A 25,749-nucleotide genomic window follows, 5' to 3' on the forward strand; every position below is an offset into this window, starting at 1 on the left:
GTTTTTTCATATTTCTTGTCTGCTACCATTATTTATATAACAAATGGCTGCAAAATGCAATCATGTCAAATGTTGGAAATAAACTCTTTGGGGCATAGCTATTTTTAGACAACCCATAGTTAAAGGGATGTTTTAAAAACATGCAAAAGCTGAGTTTGTGTTTTAAATCCTAAGTAGTCTCCAGAACTCTGTATTGGTAGCCTGTTGCTAACCTATGGAACAGAAAAGCTTTTCAACAGAGCCTTAACTCCCTCAGGAATGATGATTTTTCAAGAGTTGCAAAAATTCATATTGGCCATGGAAATCCCTGGTGCTTAGTTTTTCCCAACTAGAGCATTTCAAGAGCGTTGAACTTCTCTTGCAACTATATTCAATGTACTTCCTTGCTAGAAGATTCTATTTACTGACACCAGGAACAAGCATTCTTTCTCTACCTCCCCGCCTTCTTCGCTCTGGGAATCAGAAGTTCCTAAAAAGAATGCTACATTCTTGGGGGATTATTTGCATGAGTGGATTATATGCGTCACTCTCTGAGAGGTTATATTCGTGGTCTTTATTCCAGTTGCCCAAGCTTACTGCTCCCACTAATGATTTTTTCCCCAGTCTAGTGAGTCCCATTATTGACTCCCTGACCCCTGCCACACCCCTCAACACGCAAACACCCCCATCCCATCACCTGCCACTCTTCCCCCCTCCCCAGCCCTGCCTAGGCTCTTGCTCACATTGACGAAGTAGAAGTTTCAGCATGAGCCTGGGGTCCTAGCTCTACTTTCCTTTTTCTAGCCAAGGTAACACACACACCCTCAAAACTGTCCTCAGGTCCCACTTCCTGTATAGGACTTCCCAAGCTTCTATATTTATGATTTATTATTAAGAATAATAAAAATAGTATTAGGTAGCATTTATTTAACACTCTGAGCCTGAGGTTAAGCATAGTCTCATTCAGTTCTCATTTAAAAAGCCCTTGAGGAGGGGCACCTGGGTGGCTCAGTGGTTGAGCATCTGCCTTTGGCTCAGGTCATGATACCGGGGTCCTGGGATCAAGTCCTGTATCAGGCTTCCCTCAAGGAGCCTGCTTCTCCCTCTGCCTTTGTCTCTGCCTTTCTCTCTGTCTTTCTTTCATGAATAAATAAATAAAATCTTAAAAAAAAAAAAACCCTTGAGAAAGCCCTCTTGTTACTTCCATTTAGCAAATGTGGAAACTGAACTCAAACAAGTTCTGTCTGATGTCAAAGAAAGACTTCAATGAGGATAAGTTAAGAATTCAGGGTGGGATTCAGGTGGCTTGGGCTGGAGTGGGGGGATACATAGAGAGGATCAAAAGGAGGAGTATTTAGATGGTAGAAGCCACTCCTTGGAGAAGGACTTTCCTTAGACGTATACACCCCTGTGGGAATGATGTTCTCTCTGTTGTTATTAATGCAGTTGTCATTGTTTCCTTCTGTCACTTTTCAAGCATTTTAAAAATTTTTAAATATTTGAGAAATTACTTAGCTAATAAAAGATAGCAAGTGTCTATTTTGATCATCATAGAACCCAGCACTTAGCATGCTGTGGGTGCTCAGGAAATACAGATTGAATTTGTCCAAAAAAGGAAGGGAGCATTTAGAGGTGTTCTTCCTCATTCGAATCATAAATGGAATGGAGTGCCTTTAAAGATGAAAGTGAAATTTTAGAAGATCTTGAAAACAAGATCTAAAAATACCTCCTACCTATCTAACCAGAAAAACAAGGTCAAAAATGTGATCAGGAGAAGAAAACAACAAACTTAAGCAGAATGGAAGATACTGAGCCAGGAGCATCTACTTTCAGCAATGAACACAAAGCCAGGGTGATTTTTTTTTTTAATCTATCTTTTTCTAATGACCAGTAGTGAGTCAGATGCAAGGATTATGAGGTTTTTGTATACCTTATCATTTATTATATGGTCTGTGTCTAATAACTTTGGAGCCAAGTCTTCAGCCTTCCAGATTCTCCCAAATTTTGGATAATCTGAGTGTGGCATCCTGTGTCACCTAGAAAAATGCAAAAGCTCCCTTCACTTGTCTAATTGGAAAGGAAACACTAAAATGAATTGCAGATAAAAGTAATCCTTATCTAGTTATTTCTCTTTGGTCAGCACAAGGTATCTCCATAAGTACAGAATTTGGATTCAGTACCCTTTAACTTTGTCCCATAAAAGAGATGTGGGACTCTTCTTTGTCTCATAAAAGAGATGTGGGACCCCCCCCCCACCTTCATTTCTACAGACATATTGACCTAAATCTCTTCTTCCTTCTACCACCAAGGTCTCAGACCTGGGGGAGTTGTATCTAGATGTAGAACCTGGTTTTATATGCCGGCACCAGAGGAGTGTTAACTATTTTCATCGCTCATGGATCCTAGTCTTTACCCAGATGAAAGGGTGATTTCCATGAATTGGCTGGAGTCTGAAGATCCTTACTGCTTTTGTAAGCTGAAACAATAGATCCAGCCCATAACAACACTGAATAAGTTATCTTAGAAAGTGATGGAATCCATGTGCCTTCAGCTCATGTGCAAGAGAACTAATCCTGGGAAACTGGCCTCAAAGGAAGGCATGGGCTGATGATTTCATTCTTGCCCTTCTACCCCAGCAGCCATGTATGCAGTCCTTAATTTTGATGAAAGTATAAGTTGGAAGAAATTTTTTATTCTTAGAAAACCTCAAAAAGAAAATCTTTTCCAGACTCCCCTCTCCTGGGACCTGTACCAGCTGGAAACACTAGCAACTGGAAAGTAGAAAGTGGCTTATCCAGTCTTCTTGGTCCCTCACCCAGAAGACCCATAGGTTGACTGGACTTTTGCCCAGGTGTCTGTTTTTAACTTAGTGGGAAGACTTGATGAGTCTCATTGACTGTTGCCTCATCTTAGACTAGATATTGCATAAAAAATGTTTGTTCTCAGATATTTAGTTAGTTACATCAATGTTAACTTAGAGTAGACCTTGAGGAAGCAGAGTAGGAAGTTGTCTTCAATTTGCCTGGAGTTTTCCTGTCCTACTTCTGTGTTCTTACAGTTTGTATCTGGAGTTTGCAACCAGCTAGCTCTTGCTACAAGAAAGCAATTATTAGCATGCTTGTCATCTACCAGGGCCTTTCCTCTAAGGGGTGACAATGCATTTGACATGGAGCACATGTATAAAGGTGCCAGCAGATTTGCCTTAGGTCATCTCCCAAGAAATACTATATTTTACTTCTCTGTCTCCCTATTCATTGGAAATGCCATACAGTAGCGTAGGGAGGAATCCTGAAATGTTTAAATAAAAGACACTGAAACTATTAAAGTGTTTATTGTTCCAATATTCCTAGTAGTCAGAGAGACTGCAGAGAGAGTGTGCTTTCTCTCCCCAATCATTTTATTAGACTACTAAAATTTTGTGGTTCGCTGATGATGGAGCATGAACCAAGTGGTACACCTAACTCCCTCCTTTAGCTAAGAATCATGACACCATTGTAACCATGAATATTTATCTTTCATTCTCAGCAGAGATGGGTAGCTTCTTCAGATCATCCTTGGCAGAATTCTGTAGATTTATGCAGAGCTAGTTTCCAAATTGTTAGATCTTAGAGCCAGACTTAACTCTGTTCACTGTTATAAAAACCCAGTGAGGAAAGAAAATTCTAAATGATTAAAAAAATATATATATAAGGCATCACCTTTTTTATTAGTGCTATTAATTTAGAGAATTGAAATGCCTCTTGGATGGCATTTAGTGATCAAAATTTACCAAATTAAGAATCAGAAATCCAGACTTTAGGAAGGCAATAAAAGTATAATAGAAAGCATGGATCCTACTAGATTTACCATTGTGCATCCCAGTTTTTCACTTCAAGACTCTTTGAAACCTATCCATATTGATACGTATGGATCTAATTCTTTTGATTGCTGCAGATTTTTCCATTGCATGAGTAGACCATATTTTTCTTTATTCAATATGCCTTCTCCTTTCCATCATTAAGCCAGTTACATCTATCTGGAGCTCTACTAGAAAGAAGAGCTAGTAATCTTTATATCTTCTTCATTGGAACTTTGGAAAGCTAAACAAGACAATAACATGAAATGACTTTGTTATGAAGTAGGGCAAGAATTATAACCAACTCTACTTCCTTACACATTGTGCTTTCCATCTAGAAGGACAAGATTCCTCAAGCATTCTTTTCTTCCATTTAAATAATGCAGTGGCAATCATTCATATGTGAAAGTGATGTAAAATCAGATCATTATAATTAGCTGGGCCTTAATGCCACAAACTCAGCTCAAAATAATGCTTCTGAGACCCCAAAACAATTGTTTTGCTGCTCATAAATGATACTTTAAGCAGCTGGGTGGATGAGGTCCAGGATTCTCCTTGGCCCCTCGATGGACAGTAACGCTGCTTGGACCATAATTTTCCATATTTCTTCTTGGAAAGTCTGACTATAGGCCACAGTAAAATGAACCCTGGAATTAGGACTTCTGTCTCACGCCATCTATTCACAAAAGAGAGTCATAAAAATAAACACATACCCCAGAATCTTAATGGAGATATGGCAACAAGCCTTAGGGAAATGCCATCCCTTCAGTCTCTCTTTTAATTCCCGTATAGCTTTATGTAGTTTCAGGACAGGGTGAGGGCATTGGTCATAGGGAGACGTTTGTGTTTTCCTAACTTGTTTATTCAGAGGGGTAGTTGAAAGAGATAAGAATGATTAACTCTGGAAAGAGCCAACACAAGGAAACCTGGGAAGGGCATACAGAATAGTGTTTCCACAACTTTGTTGCTATCTGAAAACTACCTGAAACATTTTAGAGAAACTATTCTATGAGATAACACCTAGTATTCTATTATAAGGTAGATCTCTCTTGGTTCCTACAAAAAAAATAAACTCCTGTGTTGGGCATGAGTTAGACATGGAACAAAGCAGTCCAGTCTTGGACCAAACTCAGACCGGACTCCACAGTGGATTAGGAAGGATGTCAAGGGAAACCACCCTTGTTTCTCTAACTGCTTCCCTATTTCTTATGAAATTGGCATATCCTTCCCTAGAATCCTTCAATTCTGTTTTTCTCTCTTTTCTCTAAATCTTCCTACCACCTGATTTTCTTTTTATCAGTTTCTGAGCATTCCCTGTTGGTCTGTTTTTCTTTTTCTTAATATCAGGGAAACATTTTTTCCTAGGAATTCAACTTCAGTCTTGTGCAACAACTTCGCCATTGGCATATAGCTTCTCAAACTGCAGTAAGCAGGGTCTGCAGAGAGTTTTCCATTCATAGAGTGCCTTTTCTCCAGTGGGCATTTGACATTATACCACCTCATTTGTTCTTCCAATATTATTGTGAAAGAAGCAAACATCAGGCCCTCTTTACATATTTGATATATGAGGGAAAGGATACTCTGAGAGATGCTCCTTTTCCAGAGTTCACACTGCTACATCAGTGATAGATTTAGATATCCAAAGAGAGAATCAGCTCCCTTGGGTCTCTCTTGGAGTTATTTCTGACTACTATGTCAAGCTTGTTTCCATCATTCAAGTTTTGTTAACCAAGCAGACCTTATCCATGCTTTCCTTGACCTCTGATTATTACTTTTTTTTAACCTCTCAAGACTACTTACTCTAAATAACATCTCCCAAGTTGATTTTGTGTGTCAGATCTAATACAATTTGAGAAAAAATTACTGAGTGGCTAATCATAACCATTCATTCATTATGTATAGGCCCAAGTGTTGGCTATTGTGCCAAGCAAAAGCAAGAGACAGTTCCCTGGCTTAAAGATCTCACAGCCTAGGCTGGAGAGCCAATCCTAAACAGATGTGACTACAGTAGGTCAATTAACATGCATAGAATAGTAGAGAAAATCCATTCAACTGATGTTGAGTGCCTATTGTGTGTCAGGTTCTGTGCCAGGCAGTTTATATAGTCATAAACAGAATAGATAAACTTATAATTAAGAAGAAAAATAAAAAAGCAAATAACTAGCCCAGTGTATATTATATTGTAATTATTGTGTATTATAAATTAGGGGATGTTTAGGTTTGGTATGGAGCAGAGCTTTAAGAAAACTGCTTTAAAAGAGTGGGAAGGACACTGTTCCATGCTGACATTTAAGCCAGGACAGGATCTAGTCGTGGGAAATGTAGGAAGAAAAACACCACAAGCAAAAAGGATATCAATGGGTGACAGACCTGAGGTGAGTGAGAGCTTGGCATACTGAGAAACCAGAATGGGCTAGTGCCATGGGGACTGATGAAAAGCCATGAAAAGGGATTTCTACATCATTCAATATTCAGTGGGAAGCCTTAGAAGAGTTTGTAAAATGGAAGTAATAGACTGCATTTATGTTTTAAAAGTTCATTCTGATTGCTATGTAGAAAATAAATGGAAGTGGGCAAAAGTATAAGTTATTAAAGTAACTCGGGTGAAAAACAATAGCACTTTGGGCCAGAGTGATGGAAATTGAGATAGAAAAATGTGGTGTATTTTGGAAGTAAAGACAGGGATTCGGTAATGACTTTGACTCTGGCGTTGAAGCAAAGGGAGGCACCAAAAATAATTTCCAGGTTTTGATCATCTTAGTGACTGGTGATGTTGCGGCATTGTGGAAATTATGAAAGTCTTGATGGGTGATGGGCATTAAGGAGGGCACTTGTGATGAGCACTGAGTGTCGTATGTAAGTGATGAATCACTCAATTCTACTCCCGAAACCGTGATTGCACTACATGTTAACTAACTAGAATTTAAATAAAATTTAAAACAAACCAAAAAAGGCTATGGAAGGAAAATGTTTGTATTATGGTGGGGGACTCAGGGATAATTTGAATTGCTGGACAGTTTTTCATGTCATGGTGTCCCACAGACCAAGAGAAATGGAAATCTGGTTGTTGAGAATGGAGTTTGACAGTATAAACATGAGATTCATCAGCAGAAGAATGGTAGCCTGTGTCTAGCTGATTATATAAAGACAGAAATGAGAAGAGCCTAAGGGAGCTGAATATCTTCAGAGTGCGAGAGGATGTTTGAGATATCAACCAGTATCAAACATGGACAATATTGCCTGGCTTGCCACTGATAAGTACTTTGTTTTTCATGATAACAGTAATAAAAACACCGTTTCTGAAAATGTGTGAAAAACTGTAAAGCATTGCCTACATGTAACCAATGCATCAGTAGTGTCTGATACATTGGAAGTAATGAAACTACGTAAGAATCTGAGCCTCTGCAAATCACTGTAGAATTCCAGGTCCCGCCCAAGTAGACTTGCCTTTCATGACATGAAGGAGATGGGAGATGTCCCTTCTCAAATTATGTTTACATTTATTTAATATAATCATTAATAAAGTGACACAGGAAATAAAAAATTTCTTCCTTACTCCTGCTCATACTCCTACACCCAGCCCTCCCCATGACTGCAATATGGTATCTGCTGGTGATGGCATGTGTTGCCATCCCCAAGCCCTTGTTCTCCAACTGTGTGTGGCTTCTAGCACTTAAATAAAATCTTATTTATTCACAGATGCCATTTTATAGAACTATAAAAACCATAGCACATGGCTTCTAGCAGGGGCACACAGCTCTAACATGGCCTTCCACTATTTTTGCAGTAGCATGTTCCAGGCACTGTGCCTCTCTCTTGTAAGTTCAGAGAAGCCCGATCTGTGAATAAAACTCTGAAAATGTGAAAGTTACCTGTAAAACATTCTGTACCATCTTTATGGCTAGACTTCTGTGTGCCATCTGGGTGGCTTTGTTTCCACATAGCTGCTTTAAAATAGATCTTCATGTTCAAGTGGTTAATACGAATTTTTTTATATCCCCACATCATTACTTTGTGATAGTAATAGTGAGATTGCTACTTAGGTTTTGTGTTTGGTTTTAAAATCTAGGAAAACCTGCATGATCTATCTTATCATCATAAATCTGTGGGGAGAGAAATGCAAAACTTTGAATTTTGAAATTTAAGCAGCTCTTTAGAATTACAACACTTGGGGGAGTCTAATTTTGCAGAGGCAGCACCTATGACCACACCCTGGAGTTTACAACTATAATAGAAAAGTATCTGTTTCTAAGACAGGGCCATGAAAGGGGCTTCTGGGTGGGAGAGGCCCCAGAAGCTTCTTGGGTAGCTAATGCTGTCTTGGGATATGACGGAGTACCCTGCCTCATGAAATATTCTGACCCTCCTCTATGTTTCCCCAAACAACTAGAATAATATCCCACTTGCGTACCTAATGGTGAGATTCAACTACAAAGACTGGCTTACTATCTGGGATCCATAATTGAGGAAAGTTGACAAACTCAACAAGCAGAGCTTACACTTGAGAAAATACACTTGTAGGCAGAGCAAGTCTTCAGAAAATATGTTTTATAATCTCAGATAATTACCACAGGCCACCCACCACTCCATATGAAAGGATCCAGGAGAAAACATAGAAATGAAAATTTTGGTTGATAAATTTTTCTTTAAAAAATCAGTAATTACACAGAGTAGTAAAATAGACATCACTGAGACAAAGTAGTGAATTCAAAGATAGATCAAGGGAATCTTCTAGAATATAGTATAAAGAGAGAAATATATGGAAAGCATGGAGAAATGAGAAGATATAAAAAGTGGTTTAGAAATTCAATCTATTTAATCCAACATCTATTTAGTACAAGAGAGGAAGAAATACTTAAACCATATAAGATGACTTCCTAGAAATGAAGAGAAAGACATTGCATATTTTATTGAAAGAGCTCCTCAAGCACCAAATGATAAATGTACATGTGTACATACTCTTAACTCTTTATTATCAAATTTGAGAAAGAAGGATTTGGAAAAATTCTGAGAGCGATGTAACAAATTTCTCAGCAACAACACTGGGTGTAAGAAAACAATGGAGCATGAAATGGAAAATTCTGAAGAAAAATATTTTTCAAGCTGGAATTCTACATTTAGCCAAACCATCATGAAAATAAAAGGGAAAAGTAAATTCTTTTGAGCCTAGGAAGTTGATTACTCATAAATCCTCTCTTGAGGTTGTACTCCTTCAATGAGAAAATGAATCCAGGAGGAAGTGGAGTGGCAAAATGCGTGATGAATAAATACATTCATAAAATGATGCATAAATATTAGTCATAAATTCTTTTTGGTAATCTGGAAGTAAAGCTGCAGATGATAGCAACACAGAATGTGGCATAGAATGTGGTCCTGAGATTTGGCCAGGAGGAAGGGAGAAGCAAGCCATTCTTATGTTGCTCAGAGTTAAGAGTGTAGAGCTATAATTAACTCTAGATACTCTTAGAATTGAAGATGTTTGTGTTATGGGTGTTGAAACTTAAATGTATTCACCATTGAGAAAGTTAGAATTTTCATTTTCAAACCAGTACAGAAAAATGACCAAAGGCAATTGGTGAATCCAACAAAAGTCAGGAAAGGGGGAACAGGAAAGAGCTAGAAAACCTGGTGAATAAAAGTGAAAAAATAAATATGATGGAAATATATCCAAATACATCTGTACTCACAATAAGCAGGAATGGGTCAACTTTACCGAGAGATGGAAAGCCCTAGCCAAGGCAGCATGAAGGGAAAAGAAATAACATGTTTTAAATGTGACAGAGCCACACAATCTAGAAGCTGAAGACAGTGGAATGCTGGCCTATATGTGCAGATTTGCTACTGACAATGTGTAGCCATAATACTGTAGTGCCTCTTGCAAGCACTAAATTTAATTTTAATTTCTAATTCAGGAATTGCTGTTATACCTGAAAGTATCAATTGGGTTTTTTTTTTTTTTTAATTTTATTTATTTATGATAGTCACAGAGAGAGAGAGAGAGAGAGGCAGAGACACAGGCAGAGGGAGAAGCAGGCTCCATGCACCGGGAGCCTGACGTGGGATTCGATCCTGGGTCTCCAGGATCGCGCCCTGGGCCAAAGGCAGGCGCCAAACCGCTGCGCCACCCAGGGATCCCGGGTTTTTTTTTTAATGGTAAACAATGGAAATTGACCCTGCTATATTAAGCTACAAAGAGGGGTTTATTGAAAATATTCTAAGCCAGGGTGCCTGGGTGGCTCAGTGGTTGAGTATTTGCCTTTCGCTCAGGTCATGATAAATAAATAAATCTTTTAAAAAAAATGTGACAGAGGACAAGGTAAAACTGCCATTATTTGCATACTCTGATTATCTTTTAGGACATCAATGCTATTTGAATAGTGCTGATCCATTCCCCCCAAAAAAGTGTTCTACCCCACACAATGCCAAATGATTAATGACCTACATATAAAAAGACAAAAGGCAAAAGAGAAAAAATATATATGTATGCATATGTCTATATATGAAGATTAAATTTGTGAATGAAAGATATTGTAAACTAAGTCAAAAGATAAGCAAAACCATAGAAAGATATCTGCACTGTAGGCAGTAGAGATTTGTACCAAAATCTATGTGATTAGCAAAAATTATAGTTCGGTCTTATCGGTTATTGGCTGTGAAGAATATAAAATGTTACTCTCACCATGGAGGATTACTTGATAATCTTGACTAAAATTAAAGCTTTACATCCTTGATGAGCAAGCAAGTGTACTTCCACATGTCTGACTTAGAAAAACCTTGCACATTTGCACAGGGACACTTGGGAGAAGTTCTGGAAGGACATACTTCAAACCAGTAACAGTCGTTGGGTCTTGGGGGAGGATGAGGATGTATGTTGGGGGAGGCAGAGGATGGGGTGCAGAAGGCCACCAACAAAGGAGCTTTACCTGTAATTCTTAATAGTTTTACAAAAAGAATGCCTATAACCTAAAGTAATTAAAACTCTTTAAGAGTAAATGTTTTATTTTCAGTTTTGCAATATTCAGAATCAAAGGCTCTCCCATAGCTGTCACCAAAAAAAAAAAAAAAAAAAAAAAAATAGCTTGTCTTATCTGTCATTCAGGTTCCAGGTTGAGCCCAAGTAATTATGAATCTCCACGATGGTGCTCATGTGCTACAGGACAAGAAATTTTTAGATGGAGATGTTTATAAGCACCCTTCACATTGTCTTGATGGATTTGGGTTGGAAATTTTCTGTGTTTATCTTGAGGCATATCGATTTTAAATGTCTAAATATCTATAATTTTTTTCTGTTTAATGCTGATGTGGTTGGGCTTACTTACCTCACCATTTGGGATGGTGAAATCTTAAAAAGTACATCAAAGGCAGATTATTCTTTCCAGTCCTGTTTCAGGTCTGCAGAAAATGGTAGGTTATGCACTTAAATTTTTAGCTTTATTATATGAGTGGCATTAAGCCAGCCATAAAATAATTGCCAATGATAACCGCATTGTTTCACTGAGCTTTTATTCGTGACTCTTGAGTCATTTTTCCTCTTCAGAATGAGAAGTGTATTTTGTTTATTTTTTTTTGGTTTGTTTTTTAAAACTAAGTTCTAAATACCCAACTTTTGGCCATATTTTTCTTCTGCTTTGGCTTTCTTTTTTTTTCCCTGTCAGTCATTATACTTCTGTAGGAAACTTCTTTAAATTTTTTTAAGGGAAGGACCAAAGCTAGCAAAGAAACAGATGTATCCCCTATAAAATATGCAATAAATCTTGTCCCACAGATTCTTTGCTCTGAACTTTCTGACAGAAACTGTCAAATATCCACTTTAATTCAGGTATAAACTGTTCACTCCGTGTCATGGCGCCAACAGCCATATGCCAGAATAAAGTTAGTGACCAGCCATAAAAACAGCAGCATAAGCACCTTTGAAATGGTGCAAGTCATCGTGGGTGAGAACGAGCCATATAAATCCATGGGGAATTAATCTCGGCTTTGCTACTATCCTGCTGTGCATTTACAATGCAGGACTAGCAATACTTTTAAAAGGAGAGAGAATAAGAGAGCCGTGTGTACACCTAATGAGCTTGTGAGAGGGGAGAAGGTGGTTCATGGAGCAGAAAGCAACAGCTTTCCCCCCCTCCGTGGAGCTCTGGAATCCCCTTGAAGAGGGCAGATCCCAGCCTGAGTGGAACATGTGGGCCGGTTCTTCGCCTTGCATTGCCTGGCTTTGCAGATCATGTGAAACCAATCTCCCCGAAGCGCAATCACAAGAAATGACTTCAGCTTCATAAATCATTGTTATCATCCCACAGGAGGAGGTAATGCTATGGTTTTTCTCCAGTAAAACATTTCAAGCCTCTGGTTTCAGGAGCTTTCCTTTTTTTTTTTTTTTTCTGAAATCAGCTTTATGCCATTTGCACAATTAGCTTCAGGTTCCTGCCTAAAGGAGACAGTGGCATGGCGCTTCTCCAATTTACCTAATATTTGAACGTTTCCTCCTCTCTCAAATTCTAAGGGAGATCTATTTCCTACTGAGGGTGTGTGTGTGTGTGTATCTTATATATTCAGAGACCTCACACTTGCTTCAAAGTATACTGACCCTCAGTATTTTTTCCTGTTAAGAATATTTTCTTTATCTTGTGTTTTCCAAATATAGAACAGACTTATTAGGTTTAAGCATTGCGGAAAGAAATTTTAACTTATTTTGCAGCATAAGACATGATTTTAATGCTTGGGGCCATCTAAAACATGCCTCTTCTAAGCTACGGAAAGCAGAAGATTGAAGGGTAAAGCAACAGATTATTTCTGAGTTGAATCAAAAGATAAAACCCTGCTTTAATTATATTTGATCATATTTTAATAGTCCTTCATAACCATTTTTTTCCTACAAGATCTTATTGAAGAAATGTTGTCAGAAAATTATTTTGAAATGGGGCTTTCTTGGGTTTCCAGAAAATTATTTTATTTGAATAGGCTTCATTCAATGAAAGAAAGGCTTGTTTTTCAATTACTTTCGGACATTACCAACTAAATGATAAAAGATCTTTAAAAGTATTCATTTAGGGCAGCCCTGGTGGCTCAGCGGTTTAGCGCCGCCTTGAGCCTGCGGCATGGTCCTGAAGACCTGGGATTGAGTCCCACGTCAGGCTCCCTGCGTGGAGCCTGCTTCTCCCTCTTCCTGTGTCCCTGCCTCTCTCTCTCTGTCTCTCATGAATAAATAAATAATCTTTTTTTAAAAAGTATTCTTTAAAAATTGACCTATGCTTTGACAGATTAAATGAAAAAAACAAGAAACTGAATGATATATTCAGTATGACCTCAACTATCTAAAACAGCACAAATGGCTTTGTGATTATAAATATACACCTACATTTATGGAAATGAATCAAAATATTAGCAAAAGCATTACATAAGAAAGCCTTCTGCACTATGTCTATGGGGTTTTTTTTTCATATTTTCCCCTCATATATCTGTATGTTCTACAATGAGTTATTTTAAAATCTGGGGGAAATTATAAAAATTCATTAAAAGGAGAGGAAAAGGAGGATGACAATTATTGTTGAAAGGTGACTCCAGAGGTGCCACCTCAAATTTTATTAAGCTCACCAACAGTATATTTACCCCAGCAGACTTCTAAGCTGTGTGGTCAGTTTTAAAACCAAACCTCATTTCTTTGTCTCTTTTTACTGACTCCGATAATGATCACTTGTGCTAATAGCCCTTCTGCATAACTTCTAACGGAGCAAATTAAATGTGCTTCAATGTGGAAAAATATCTTCTACAGTGTCTTCTTTGGGAATCCTCATTCTCCCAGTACTTTTCTTTCTTGGACATATCTCCTGAGAAATGCACTATCACTACCTTCCCTGCACCTAAGATTCTTTGTAGCATCACAGCTATTGAAGTTAGGGTAATTCTTTGGTACCATTTCCAGCGGACCAATTTAAATCCCCAGCTATGACAAATTCTTGACCATAAGAAAGAAAATTAGGTAGTTATTTTGAAAGTCAAAGCAATAACAGATATCAGGATTGTTCAAATTTTTTCAGTTTTTCAATCACTCTAAAAACCTGGTTTCCCAAGGGCACTTAGCTTTTGCCAGGGCTCTAAAAGAAGACCAGTTTAAAGATAGCAATGAGCATTCTATGATTACTTATGGAAATTCTAGTGGTCCATTTCTTTTCATGATTAAATATCTGAATACTAATTTTTCCAAAGGGAGAGCTTCAATTATTTAACAAATGTCTTATGCTACAAAGATGTAAGTGGTTTCGTATAAATAGATCTAGATGCAGAGGAAATCTCCTTTGTAAAGCTATAGGTAGGTGCCATGTAATATTTTATCTGATATATGAGTATGACTTTTTTTTCTCTTCATTTTTGATTGGTTAAAATCAATCTTAATCTGTTAAACTCTCTGATCATGCATTAATGGCTTTTATCTGAGTTTTCATCTTTAAAATTGATTAAAATCATTTTTATATTGTACATATTTCTAGACAATTCATAAAAATATGTGGGATGGTTACCAGATAGAAATTGTAAATTTTACATTTGTGAGTATGTATGTGTAAGGTATAAATAAAGAGCTTTAGGACTTTATTGTAGGTGACCAGCCTTTAAATTTAACTTATTCACCTGAATGCTTATTTTCCCAGTTAATGACTTCTCTAATTTTCTAGCCTATGATTATATGGCAGTTTTATAGTTTTTAAGCAGGAACATGTAAAGAATAACAATGTGATGTAATGAAAACTATACCGAGTAAGGGGACAAGTTCCTTTTTGCCCCCAAACTAGTTATATGACCTTAGGCAGGTCACTGACTTTCAGCGTGCTCCACTGCTGCTTCCAAATACCATCAGTATTTCTTTTTCTGGTTATATTAAATGATACTAATTCTTCAAAAAGCAATTAAAGGCATGTGAAAAACAAAATGCCTATCAACCAGAGAGACAGAAATAGCAACTATGATATTTTGGTATATTACTTTCTGGTATTTTTAATGAATATATAATTTATTTCTGTGATAAATATTTTAACATAATTTCCATTCACACCATATTTGCTGCACTGTATTCTGAATTTTATCACTTATAACTGTTGTAGCATTTCTCTATGATATCCTTTGAAAACCTGATTTGTGGGATATTTGGATGTAGTACATTTGCTTCAGGTCTTGGGGAGTTTATTGTAGGGATAGATACATTATTAAAGGAAGAATAGGATGCTCAATTACTCAAGACGGTGGGTGCCCAAGCAGGCAAATGTCACTGGACAACTAGGAATTGTTGTGGAGTGGTGGTAATGATTGCAATAATTGATGTTTACTGAGTTAATGTGCCAAGTGTGATGGCTGAGCACCTTACAAACATCTCATATAATTATGATAACAACTGTCTAATATAAGTCCTATCATTACCTCCATTTATAGATTAGAAAACTCATTGTTATCCAAGTTAAACCACTTGCCCACGGCCAATAGCTGGAAAGTAATGGAGCAATTTGAAGTTTTGCTTCCACTATTATCCACAATGTAGAACTCCTCTGCTATGAGTTGGAATGATTAAATTATCTATGTAAATCCCTGAGCACATTATCTGACATACTGAGTGCTCAATGAATGTTCATCTTCTTCATCATCATAATCATCATTGCCACCACGACCATCAGCCTGATTATTCCAGTCAAGTGTGTTAAACTGCTTCACCAACTGATCAGCCAGTGGACTGACTGCCCCTCAGATCCCATTAGCTGTGACTGGTGGGCTGAAGAGATCATAGTTCAGTACACTGTTCTATTATCATAAAATCCAATATTTATTCAGTCCCCTATTATTTAACTTCACTCACTTATAAACTATAGGAGAGGTTTACGCTGGGAATTTCTTAGGTTTCTTCTAGCTAGTTCTCAGCTGTAAGTCTTCATTTTATCCAGTTTACAGATAGGTTGAGATATGAAGAATCAAATGATGACTCTAAGTAACAGAGATAGGCATCAGAGGCAGTTATAGGAAACCCAAAGATGCCAGTTGGTGCCAATTTTTTTCCATTTGTTAGTGCAGTGCTTAAAGGAGTATCTGTTGAAAATCAAGTGCTAAAATGCTATGAAACTTTTTTTAAAAATGAGGCCGTTGCTTTTGAAGAGCACTACTTTAAATCAAAGAGGAAAATGAGCACAGAGCCTGTTACGACTTTGCTCATGAACTTGCTTACAAATTCAAACTAGCAGCTGCTTTTGTAGTCATTCTCACCAATCAATGAAGCAACAAATTACTTATTTATAAACACTAGGTTTATAGTCTCAAGTGCTAAGCATTTTGAATACAAACTTTTTAAAAAGCATAGCCCATGCCTTCCAGAAATTATATACCTTTAGACTGGTGCTAATATCAAAATACAACAGGTTGTTTGGGAAAGGAGAACTTCCAGTGTTAAAATACCTGCACTTCATATCACCAAATGGTTATTTAGAGCCTTGTGACTCTGAACCCCATTGTCATTGAAATGTCCTCAAGCTTCTTGATGAAGCAAAATGGGGGCAACCCTTTTATAAATCCAACTTCTTTGCAATTCCTAAGATTTCCTAAATGATGTTTCTTTCATTTGGTGTCTTTTCCTTGAATGATGAGACCAGAGAATTCACTATCCCACATAACCCTTGAAAAAATTCTAAAGTATTATGGTAGGGATGAGCCTCCCTCCTGGGAATGAGATGGCAGAGAGACAGGGTAGACACTACAGGAAACAGGAGTTAGGTGTATTCTCTAAGTGAAAATTATAATTTATATTTGTTTAGAAGTATTTGTGAAAAAATAACTTCAAATAAAAGCATTTTTTCAAAAGAGGTGTCACTTCTATTAATGCTGATAAGTTAAAGGTATATATGGGCCTACAAGATGAGATAATATGGAGAATTTCAGGCCCTGTTCGAGAATGCAGCCACCTGACTCCCATTAATGCTAATGAGCCTCTCACTGGATCATTCTAAAATTTTACCTCCATGGTCTGTTTTAAAGCATCAAGAGTCAGGAAATTTGGAATGAAAGCTGAAATTCCATCTTGGCACTTTCTCTCTGATGTATATACTCCTATGAAAAATGTGTGGTATAGTGCAGCTTCAAGATATCACCTAAACATTTGAGAATTCTAGAGAAAAATATAGCCTGTTGGGAAGCAGTAGGGGGCATTGGAAACTATACTGGGTTATGAATCAAGAGACCTGGATACAAGAAAGTCATTTCATCAACCTGGGTGTTCACTTTCTCATTTCTATAACATTAAATTGTTGGACTAGGTTACAGATTATATTGTCTTACAAACTTTCTCAAGTTATTGCATCCGTATCACCTTGATGCCGAAAAAAATTGCTGTGTACAGGTTGTTGTACAGAATTGAAGGACTTCACTAGACTATACAGAAGCAGAGGGGAAAAGATCGTAGACTATTAAAAGCTAAATAAATGGTTGCCTTTAAGAAGATTGAGCAGAATTCTTCATACAGTCTAAAGGCTGAGTGTTGTGTCTAAATTGTGAGTGGCGGGGTCCCTGGGTGGCGCAGCGGTTTGGCGCCTGCCTTTGGCCCAGGGCGCGATCCTGGAGACCCCGGATCGAATCCCACGTCGGGCTCCCGGTGCATGGAGCCTGCTTCTCCCTCTGCCTATGTCTCTGCCTCTCTCTCTCTCTCTCTATGTGACTATCATAAATAAATAAAATTAAAAAAAATTTAAAAAAAAAAAAAAAATAAATAAATAAATTGTGAGTGGCTAAAAACTTAACTGTGAGGGCAAAAGTCTCATCTAAGATAAAGCTATATTAGAGAAAAAGAAGTTGTAAAGCTTTTACAGTGGGATGAGTTGTAAACTATAGATATATTTATTTCATTTAGACCCAATTGCACTCTGATTACCTTCTAGAATTACAAATGGACAAAATATTTGCTTTTGTAATAATTATTATAGAGAACAAACCAGATGCTTAATCTGATGAGGACTTAGAATTGTATTATGATCTCTTGGGATACCTGGCTGGCTCAGTGGTGAGCGTCTGCCTTTGGCTCAGGGTGTGATCCTGGAGTCGTGGGTTTGAGTCCCACATTGGGCTCCCTGCATGGAGCCTGCTCCTCCCTCAGCCTGTGTCTCTGCCTCTCCCTGTGTGTCTCTCATGGATAAATAAATAAAATCTTAAAAAAAAGAATTAGGACAGCCCTGGTGGCTCTGCAGTTTAGTGCCGCCCTCAGCCCGGGACCTGATCCTGGGGACCTGAGATCGAGTCCCACATCGGGCTCGCTGCATGGAACCTGCTTCTCTCTCTGCCTGTGTCTCTGCACCTCTCTCTCTCTCTCTCTCTCTCTGCGTGTGTGTCTCTCATGAATGAATAAAATCTTTAAAAAAGAAAAAATTCTATTATGATCTCACAAGTAATTACTACAATCATCCCAGAATATAAAAGAATCATAGATTCTTTTCATTGTAGAACCAGGGAGATTTTTCTAATTCAAATTTTTATACCAGTAAGATATTTTATGAGGCATTTGAATATTATGCCTGGGTTTTGAAATATAAAAATGTAAATGACATATAATCATGTTATTTGTAAGCTTGATTGCATCAGAACTTCGTGTTTTCAACCATATATGAAAGAATTGAGCCCTATGGCCTGAAGGCCATCATTATGTGTTATGAACTGACATATCTAGAATGGTGCTACTTATGTATATATGAGGTGGAGAAGACTGAGAGAATAGTTGATCAAATCACCTTCCATATTCTGCAGCTCAGAGGAAGAACCTTGGCTGAGAAAAGCCCCAGGTGCCCAAGTTAGGTGATACTAGTATTTAGTTTTTCTTTGATGCCCATAAAAATATTTAGTTCAGTTCAATTATAAAGGCAACTGAAAATGGCAGATAAATATGATGAAAAAGATGAGATCTGGAAAGTCTGAACATAGGAGGATCCCAGCTCAAACATCGGCCCAAGGGTTGGACTAAATGACTTTTAAGACTCCTTGTATCTGGGTTCCTTTGATTTTATGACTCTAAAAGCCTCTTCAAAGTCTTTTGATACAGCATCTTTTGCTTAGTACTTTCATCAAAAGCCTGAGTTGTCTATTTCACTTTAGCCTTAGGTGACCTGGAAATCAAATTATAGCCATATACTAGGAACCTTGATAGCATATCTTCACCCAGCCTCATACCAATTTACACAGAAATTCTCACAGATGGCCCCTTATGCTCTTCAACTTTACCATCCAACTAGTTATTTACAAATGTAAAATCTATGGCAGACCAGAAATAATCATCCTTCTACTTTAACCACAACCAGGAAAAGTCAATAAAACAAGAAGTTTAGATAAGAGGGTAGCATCCTTCATGGGCAAGCATATCAGGAGGAAAAATGTAAATATAAGATACTCCTCTCACTGTAACTCAGTGGTTCCACCTACAAATATTTTCCCTCTGCAAATGTTAAAAAGTCATCCCTCTTTCCAGTGTCAGTGTGCTGTTGGCTCCATTGGTGAAAGCATTTTTTTCTCCTGGAAAGTGCACGACAGGGTGATTTCCTGAGAAATGAAAAATGACTGCCATGTTCACATCAGATGGATAGCACGCGAAGTGCAGTACAGTCCTTTTGTTTCCTTGTTAGCATCACCTGGCTCCTCTATTTGTAGAGCTGTAATAAAAACAGCTTCTTTACTGTGTGTCCTGTTGGTTTATACCAACCATGTCAGGTCCATAAACCATGGTATATTAAAGTGTAATAGACTGTGTAAAGAATACTGGGAAGATATTCCAACCTTTATCCCTTGCCCTCATTCCACACTTTACTACCTCCCAGATGGGTATCCATAAATATGACTTAATTATGTTTGGCATAAAACCTCCACTTTCTTTGAAAAGTGATGTCCTTCTTTGGCCACTTTCAGTGCATGAATATCACCCTCTTGAGGATAAAACCTTGAAAATTTCGGTACATTTAGTTGGCAAGTATTCATAGTCCAAATATTTTCTGGAAGTGTCATCTTGTTTATAAAAACATTATATTTCTCATAATACTTTTAAAAATTGCAGTCTGATACAGACAAACTCAAGGATCAATGTTTTTTGTATCCATGATCTATGATTCTAAATAAGATCTGGATGGAAATCCATTCTCTCTTGCTGTGTGATTCTATTGGACTCCCTTCTAATTTGTTGAAAAAAGAAAGCAAAGATCAGAAATTGCTGTGGGAGGAAATGGGCTCTGATCCCCCAGTAGGGAGGTAATGAGCAGGGACTATGATCTGCTAGTGTGGGTCCCTTCCTGTCACTTCATTCACCTGTCAAATAAGAGGAGTACTTACTAGTTTGTTAAAGTTGAGGCACACAGATTTTGAAATTCCTTTATGAAATAGATTTTTAGGGGGCACCTGGGTGACTCAGTTGGTTAAGCATCTGCCTTTAATTCAGGTCATGACCTCAGGATCCTGGGATCAAGCCCCAAATCAGGCTCTCTGCTCAGCAGGGAGTCAGCTTCTCCCTCTCCTTTTATGCTCTCTTTCTCTTTCTCTCTCTCTCTCAAATAAATAAACCCTATAAAATAAGTTTAAAAAAAGAAGTAGATTTTGGTTGCTGCCCTCAAGAAGCACCAAGTCTAGTAGGAAAAGCAGACTGCCAGTAAATGATGTCCATACTGTGCCCCCACATATGTGAACACAGCGTGGAACTGTACAGAAAGAGCAGCTCACCACTCAGTGAAGGAAAGGCATGGGTAGAGGTCTTCATGAAAGATATAATGTTAAAGCTTGGCTTTTGAAGGAAGAAAAGATGTTTCCAGTGAGGCTGTTTGGGAGGAGAAGACAAGAAGGAGGAGGAATGCAAAGCAGAAGAAACAGTGGTCCCCAAGAAGAAAGGTGCAAGAAAACAGGTTGGGTGACAAGAACAGTGAGGAGTCCCCTTGACAGGAGCATGGCACATGTAGCAGGAAGTAACAGGAGCCAGGCTGTTTAAGGGCTTACTGTGTAATGTGAGTGTACCTCATCCTGGATAGAGAGGAAGCTCCTGAACACATAAGCACAGCAGCGGCGTAATCCAGTTTGCCATTTAGGTTGGCAATTCAGCTGCAATGCGGAGAACTGGGTTTCCTATGTCATGCAAGGAACCCATTATAGATCACAGAGCCGAGAGCTTAGAGCAGGAGGCTTTGCTCTCAGAAAACTACCTTTTTGAAGTAGATCCCTACGTCATTGTCTTTCCCTGAGTATATGAGAGGTGATTCAGTTCATCAGGTCAAAGATTGATAATTCAATAATGATGAAGTGGGAAAAAAAAATCATAAGCTCCTCATACCTACCCCCTTGACTCCCGGGTAAATTTTCAAAATTATCAATCAGTTTCTGTCTTTTTCCTGAGGCTTAAATAAAATAAAATGGGCTTAAACAGCAAATATAATGACTTTAGGTCCAACATAGAAACCACCCTCCTAGAGACAAGCCTTAGGTGCCATGGTAAAGACATCGGTTTTGGAAGTGAAATGGGAGAACAGTGAGGATCAGAGCAGAGGACACCTGATCTGACTCGAAAATGATCACATGCAAAACTATCCTATACTGAGGGTGATTGTAGACATTCTTAAGAAAGGAAATTTGAAATTTTGTATTACTCATTCCAAAATCAGACAGGTGGAATAATGACTACTAGAGTTTGCTTCTAGCCGATCAAATAATAAATGGCTGTCAATTTTGAGTTCTTAGGGCACGTTAGTCACTATGTTGATCTCTCATGTTCAGTAGCTCCAAGGGTCACAACCAGCTTGCAGGATAGATCTTATCATTCTAACGTAATGGTAAGGCTCAGAGGAGTTAGTTAAGTGACTTCCCCAAGGTCTTTCAGTTAATAAGTGACAGAGCACAAAGTCAACTCAGGCCTGCCCAACACAAAGCCCAAGTTCTTTCCACTATGCTACACTTGCATATAATTTTGTTGGAATTGCCATCCCACTGGAAGCTTGAACCCCCAGCAGTCTCAACATGACATGGGGCCACCAGAGGCCAACTCAAGAGATTCTGATGCAAGCAAGCATTGGCCCCTCTTCATGTAGTCTTCATATTTCCATGCACATAGACATTATCATCTTCATTTTGCAGAGATGGAAACCAAAATGTGAGACTTATCCTGACACTTACGTGGCAGAGATGGGCTTAAAAGTTGGAATTATCCATCCTGAGTTCTGCCTCACTCGGTAGGCCACAGTACTAAGGAATTTCACACTGGTTATTATGGGGTGTCTTTTTGATAACTAATGAGACAATGGTGATCAAATGAACTAGGAAACAATATTCCAAGGTATTAAAGCTTTACACAAAAGCAAATGGTCTTTATTCAGAAAGGCTGCATTAAATAAAATCCACATAAATACCTCTTAAACGAATAAATATCTTCCATAGAAGGCATGTTGCTTTCTGCCTGCGACATAGAATTATGAAAAATAAACATTGTTCTTTAATGGAGAAAGTTGAAGCTCAAGAAAAGCAACACAGTTCTACCAATTACAGAGAAATTATAGTATGTGTAGGTAGGTCACTGAGCACACTTGCCACTCACCTTTCTCCAAGGACATCCAGAAGTTCACCATCATCACAGTGTGTCCACACTATGTGACACAGTGTGTCCACGTCTTAATAAAGACGTTTGGAAGACAGAATTGATGTTGAGAGAAGCTTCTCACTTTTAGTACTCTGATTTGTTTTCCTGATTGCTTTTACTATCTGAAAAAGTGAGACTGTCAGGTCATCATCCTAAGCAACTACTTTACAACTCAGATTTGGAAAACCATTGTATTTAACTCATTGCAGACAATGAGACAGCCTCTTGTGCCAGAAAGAGAAGAGGGCAAGGCTGGGGATGCCTGTTATTTTCTCCTTTTACTTCCTTTGGTGCCATGTCAGTCTCTGACAACTCATCCAAATTTACTCTTCTAAGAAGCCTACCCAGCCCCCACCATACCCATATACAATGTAAGCTAAAAAGGAAGCACCTGGAGCACCTGGGTGGCTCAGTTGGTTAAGTGTCTGCCCTTGGCTCAAGGCATGATCCCAGGATCCTGGGATTGAGCCCTGTGTCAGGCTCCCTGCTCAGTAGGGAGTCTACTTCTCCTTCTGCCCCTCTCCCCACTAGTGTTCGCTTGCACTCTCTCAAATAAATAAAATCTAAAGAAGAAGAAGAAGAACAACAACAACAACAACAACCGCCTAAATACTAATGTCCATGGGGTTTTGTAGAATAGAAGACTAAGTAAATCCCATCATACATTCAGGGCCACTGCTAGTCAAAGCTGTAGGGTAAAGACAATTTACACGTGACACTTGTCATCTTCAGTTTAGACATTGTCTCCCTTTTGGGTGCCTGGTACCTCTGTAGCATGCTGTGGGGGCCTGGCACCCTAATTCAGTAATCCATAGTAATCTCCTATAGGCAACAAGCCGTGCTCTGGAAATTTTTGTTGCTATGCATTACCAAAAATTATTTACACTGGATCTTTTTCTCTCCAGTTTAATTGTCTGTCTTCCCCAACTGGAATGAAAGTTCTGTGGGGACCTTTGTTTTCTCCACTGGGGTATCCCAAGCACCCAGAATAGGGTCTGGTACATGGAACAGAAGAACAAACCCACCTATGTCATTATGTCTGTTAATACTAATTGCTTAAGTCAGAGCTTGCAGAACCTGATATGGTCAACAGAAATGTTCTCTTTGTCCTATAGAACATCTGGAAAAAAATGTTTTTCAGTTGAGAACATCCATTTAAAAATCTTAGCTTCTCTGAAAAAGGAGGAAGATCTGATAACAATGGCAAATGCTTTCCCTCCCCTACATGGGGTAGGCCTTCCCATTTTCCTACCACAGCCTGTCAGCTTCCCTATACTGAGACTGTTGGTCCCAATGTTGAGAAGCAAGGGATAGAGTTTTAGAATATTAGGATTCTTATACTTGGCCTACAGTTGCCTTAGTGGCTGGTGATACTAGGATTTGAATTTGTGACTCCAGTCTTTAAACATTTTCTTTCCAAGTAATGTGTTTTTGTTATGCTTAGAGCACTTCAAAGACTTAAAGTGTATAATGACATGGTTGGAAATGTCACATATTTTGCCGGGAGAAATCTTTTAGGCTGATAGAGCTTCCAGATCACACCATGGAAGTGGCTGCCTTTTCTGTCTATACACAGGCTCCTTGCTTAGAAAAAATCAAGGTCTCTAGGTTCTTCTCATTTTCCCAAAGGTTCTTTCCTTGCCCCCAGACCCTCAGAAGTTCTGCAATATGCATTGGGCCTCTTGGAAACCCTTCTTTTTACATTTTGCATGCTAGTTTTTTTCCAAATAACCACATTTAGAGAGCTATTCGAAAATCTTATTGAACGCTTTATTCCATGTAGAAAGGGTATCTGTTGTCAGTGAATTTATATGCAAAGACAGCTGGGCTACGATCTACTTATGGCCTGGAAGTAGCCAGTTAGAAACCACCTGGTGACAGAGAACAGCAGAGGTGCTCCAGGAAGATCACTCAGGCCTCAAAGGAATTTTCCCTTGTGTTTGGCCATGCACATAGTTAAGAACCACTGGCTAAGAACAAACTACTTGTTTGTCTCACATTTTGGAGGACTCGGTAGTTTAGGAGAGACAAAAGTCACTTACTGTGTCTGACTGGCTAAGAATGAGACTAATTCACAGAGACTCCTACTAGGAGGATGGGGAGAAATCATACTGCAAAAGATGACCATAACTATGATCTTACCTAAGATGGCATAGTTAGGGATCCCTGGGTGGCGCAGCGGTTTGGCGCCTGCCTTTGGCCCAGGGCGCGATCCTGGAGACCCGGGATCGAATCCCACATCGGGCTCCCGGTGCATGGAGCCTGCTTCTCCCTCTGCCTGTGTCTCTGCCTCTCTCTCTCTCTCTCTCTCTCTGTGACTATCATAAATAAATTAAAAAAAAAATTAAAAAAAAAAAAAGATGGCATAGTTATCAAAGCAGAATCATTTTAATATTTAAAAAAGTCGGGGATCCCGGTGGCTCAGCGGTTTAGTGCCTGCCTTTGGCCCAGGTCGTGATCTTGGAGTCCCAGGATTGAGTCCCACATCGAGCTCCCTGCATGGAGCCTGCTTCTCAGTCTGCCTGTGTCTCTGTCTCTGTCTCTGTCTCTCTCTCTCTCTCATGAATAAATAAATAAAATCTTTTTTTTAAAAAAGTCATTTTTGTTCACTAACATTTGCTGGACTTTAAGGTATACAACATTAGCCTGACATTCTTGTTTAGTCTATGTTTGTATTCTGAGTATCAAGTGCTATGTTTAGGGAATCTAGTATCTTTCTTTTTAAGGGATATTTGTCCAATATATGCAGTTTTCAGCTAAAATAAGCTATTTAATATATAGGCACTCCTACCATGTTTAAGGCTCAGCAGAAAACAACCTAGATAAAGTTGCTTCTCTCCTTGAGCTTACATTCAATTGTCATATAATGAATGCTTGAGAAAACAAATTATCTGCCAGGCAGATAGAGGCTGGGCAGGGAAAAGGTAAGGTGCAGAGGTTGAGAGAGTTGGGGGAGGGGACAGGGATGTGCAGAAAGGGGTGGTTTTTACTTAGTGAAGTCAGAGAGTATTACTGAGACCTGAATACAGTAAGGGGGCCAGTCATGCAAAGACTGTTGGGCAAAATGTCCCAGGGCAGAGAGGCAGCAAGTGCAAAGGACCCTCCCATCCCCCTCACCCAGTGCGCATGCTCAGTGTGCTCAAGCATCACCAAACTGGCAGAGAGACTGAAAAGGAATGAGCCTGGGAAAAGAGAAAGTGACATCACAGAGGAGCCAGCAAGCAGACCTGCGAGGCCTAATGGGACATTGTGAAGATGTTAGAGGTTATATCAAGAGTGATGACCAGATTTGGAAGGTTTTGAGCAGGGTGTAACTTGATAAAATTGACAT

At 38.7% G+C, this 25,749-nt stretch overlaps 1 protein-coding gene across 23 annotated transcripts in view; it reads left to right on the forward strand.

Annotated features, from left to right (window-relative positions):
* Positions 1-25,749, forward strand: part of FMN1 (formin 1) — a 433,864-nt gene that overhangs the window by 347,343 nt on the left and 60,772 nt on the right. The window contains exon 17 of one of the 23 annotated variants that reach the window (XM_072808322.1): positions 6,857-7,065. The exons of the other annotated variants lie outside the window; for them this stretch is intronic. Within the exon in view, the coding sequence (XP_072664423.1) occupies positions 6,857-6,885 (29 nt within the window). The 3' untranslated portion in view covers positions 6,886-7,065. Of the gene's footprint in view, positions 1-6,856; positions 7,066-25,749 lie in introns of those variants that run through there. 23 annotated transcript variants of the gene reach the window in all.

The sequence above is a fragment of the Canis lupus genome, chromosome 32 (genome assembly GCF_048164855.1).
Source record: "Canis lupus baileyi chromosome 32, mCanLup2.hap1, whole genome shotgun sequence".
Classification (NCBI taxonomy): domain Eukaryota; kingdom Metazoa; phylum Chordata; class Mammalia; order Carnivora; family Canidae; genus Canis; species Canis lupus.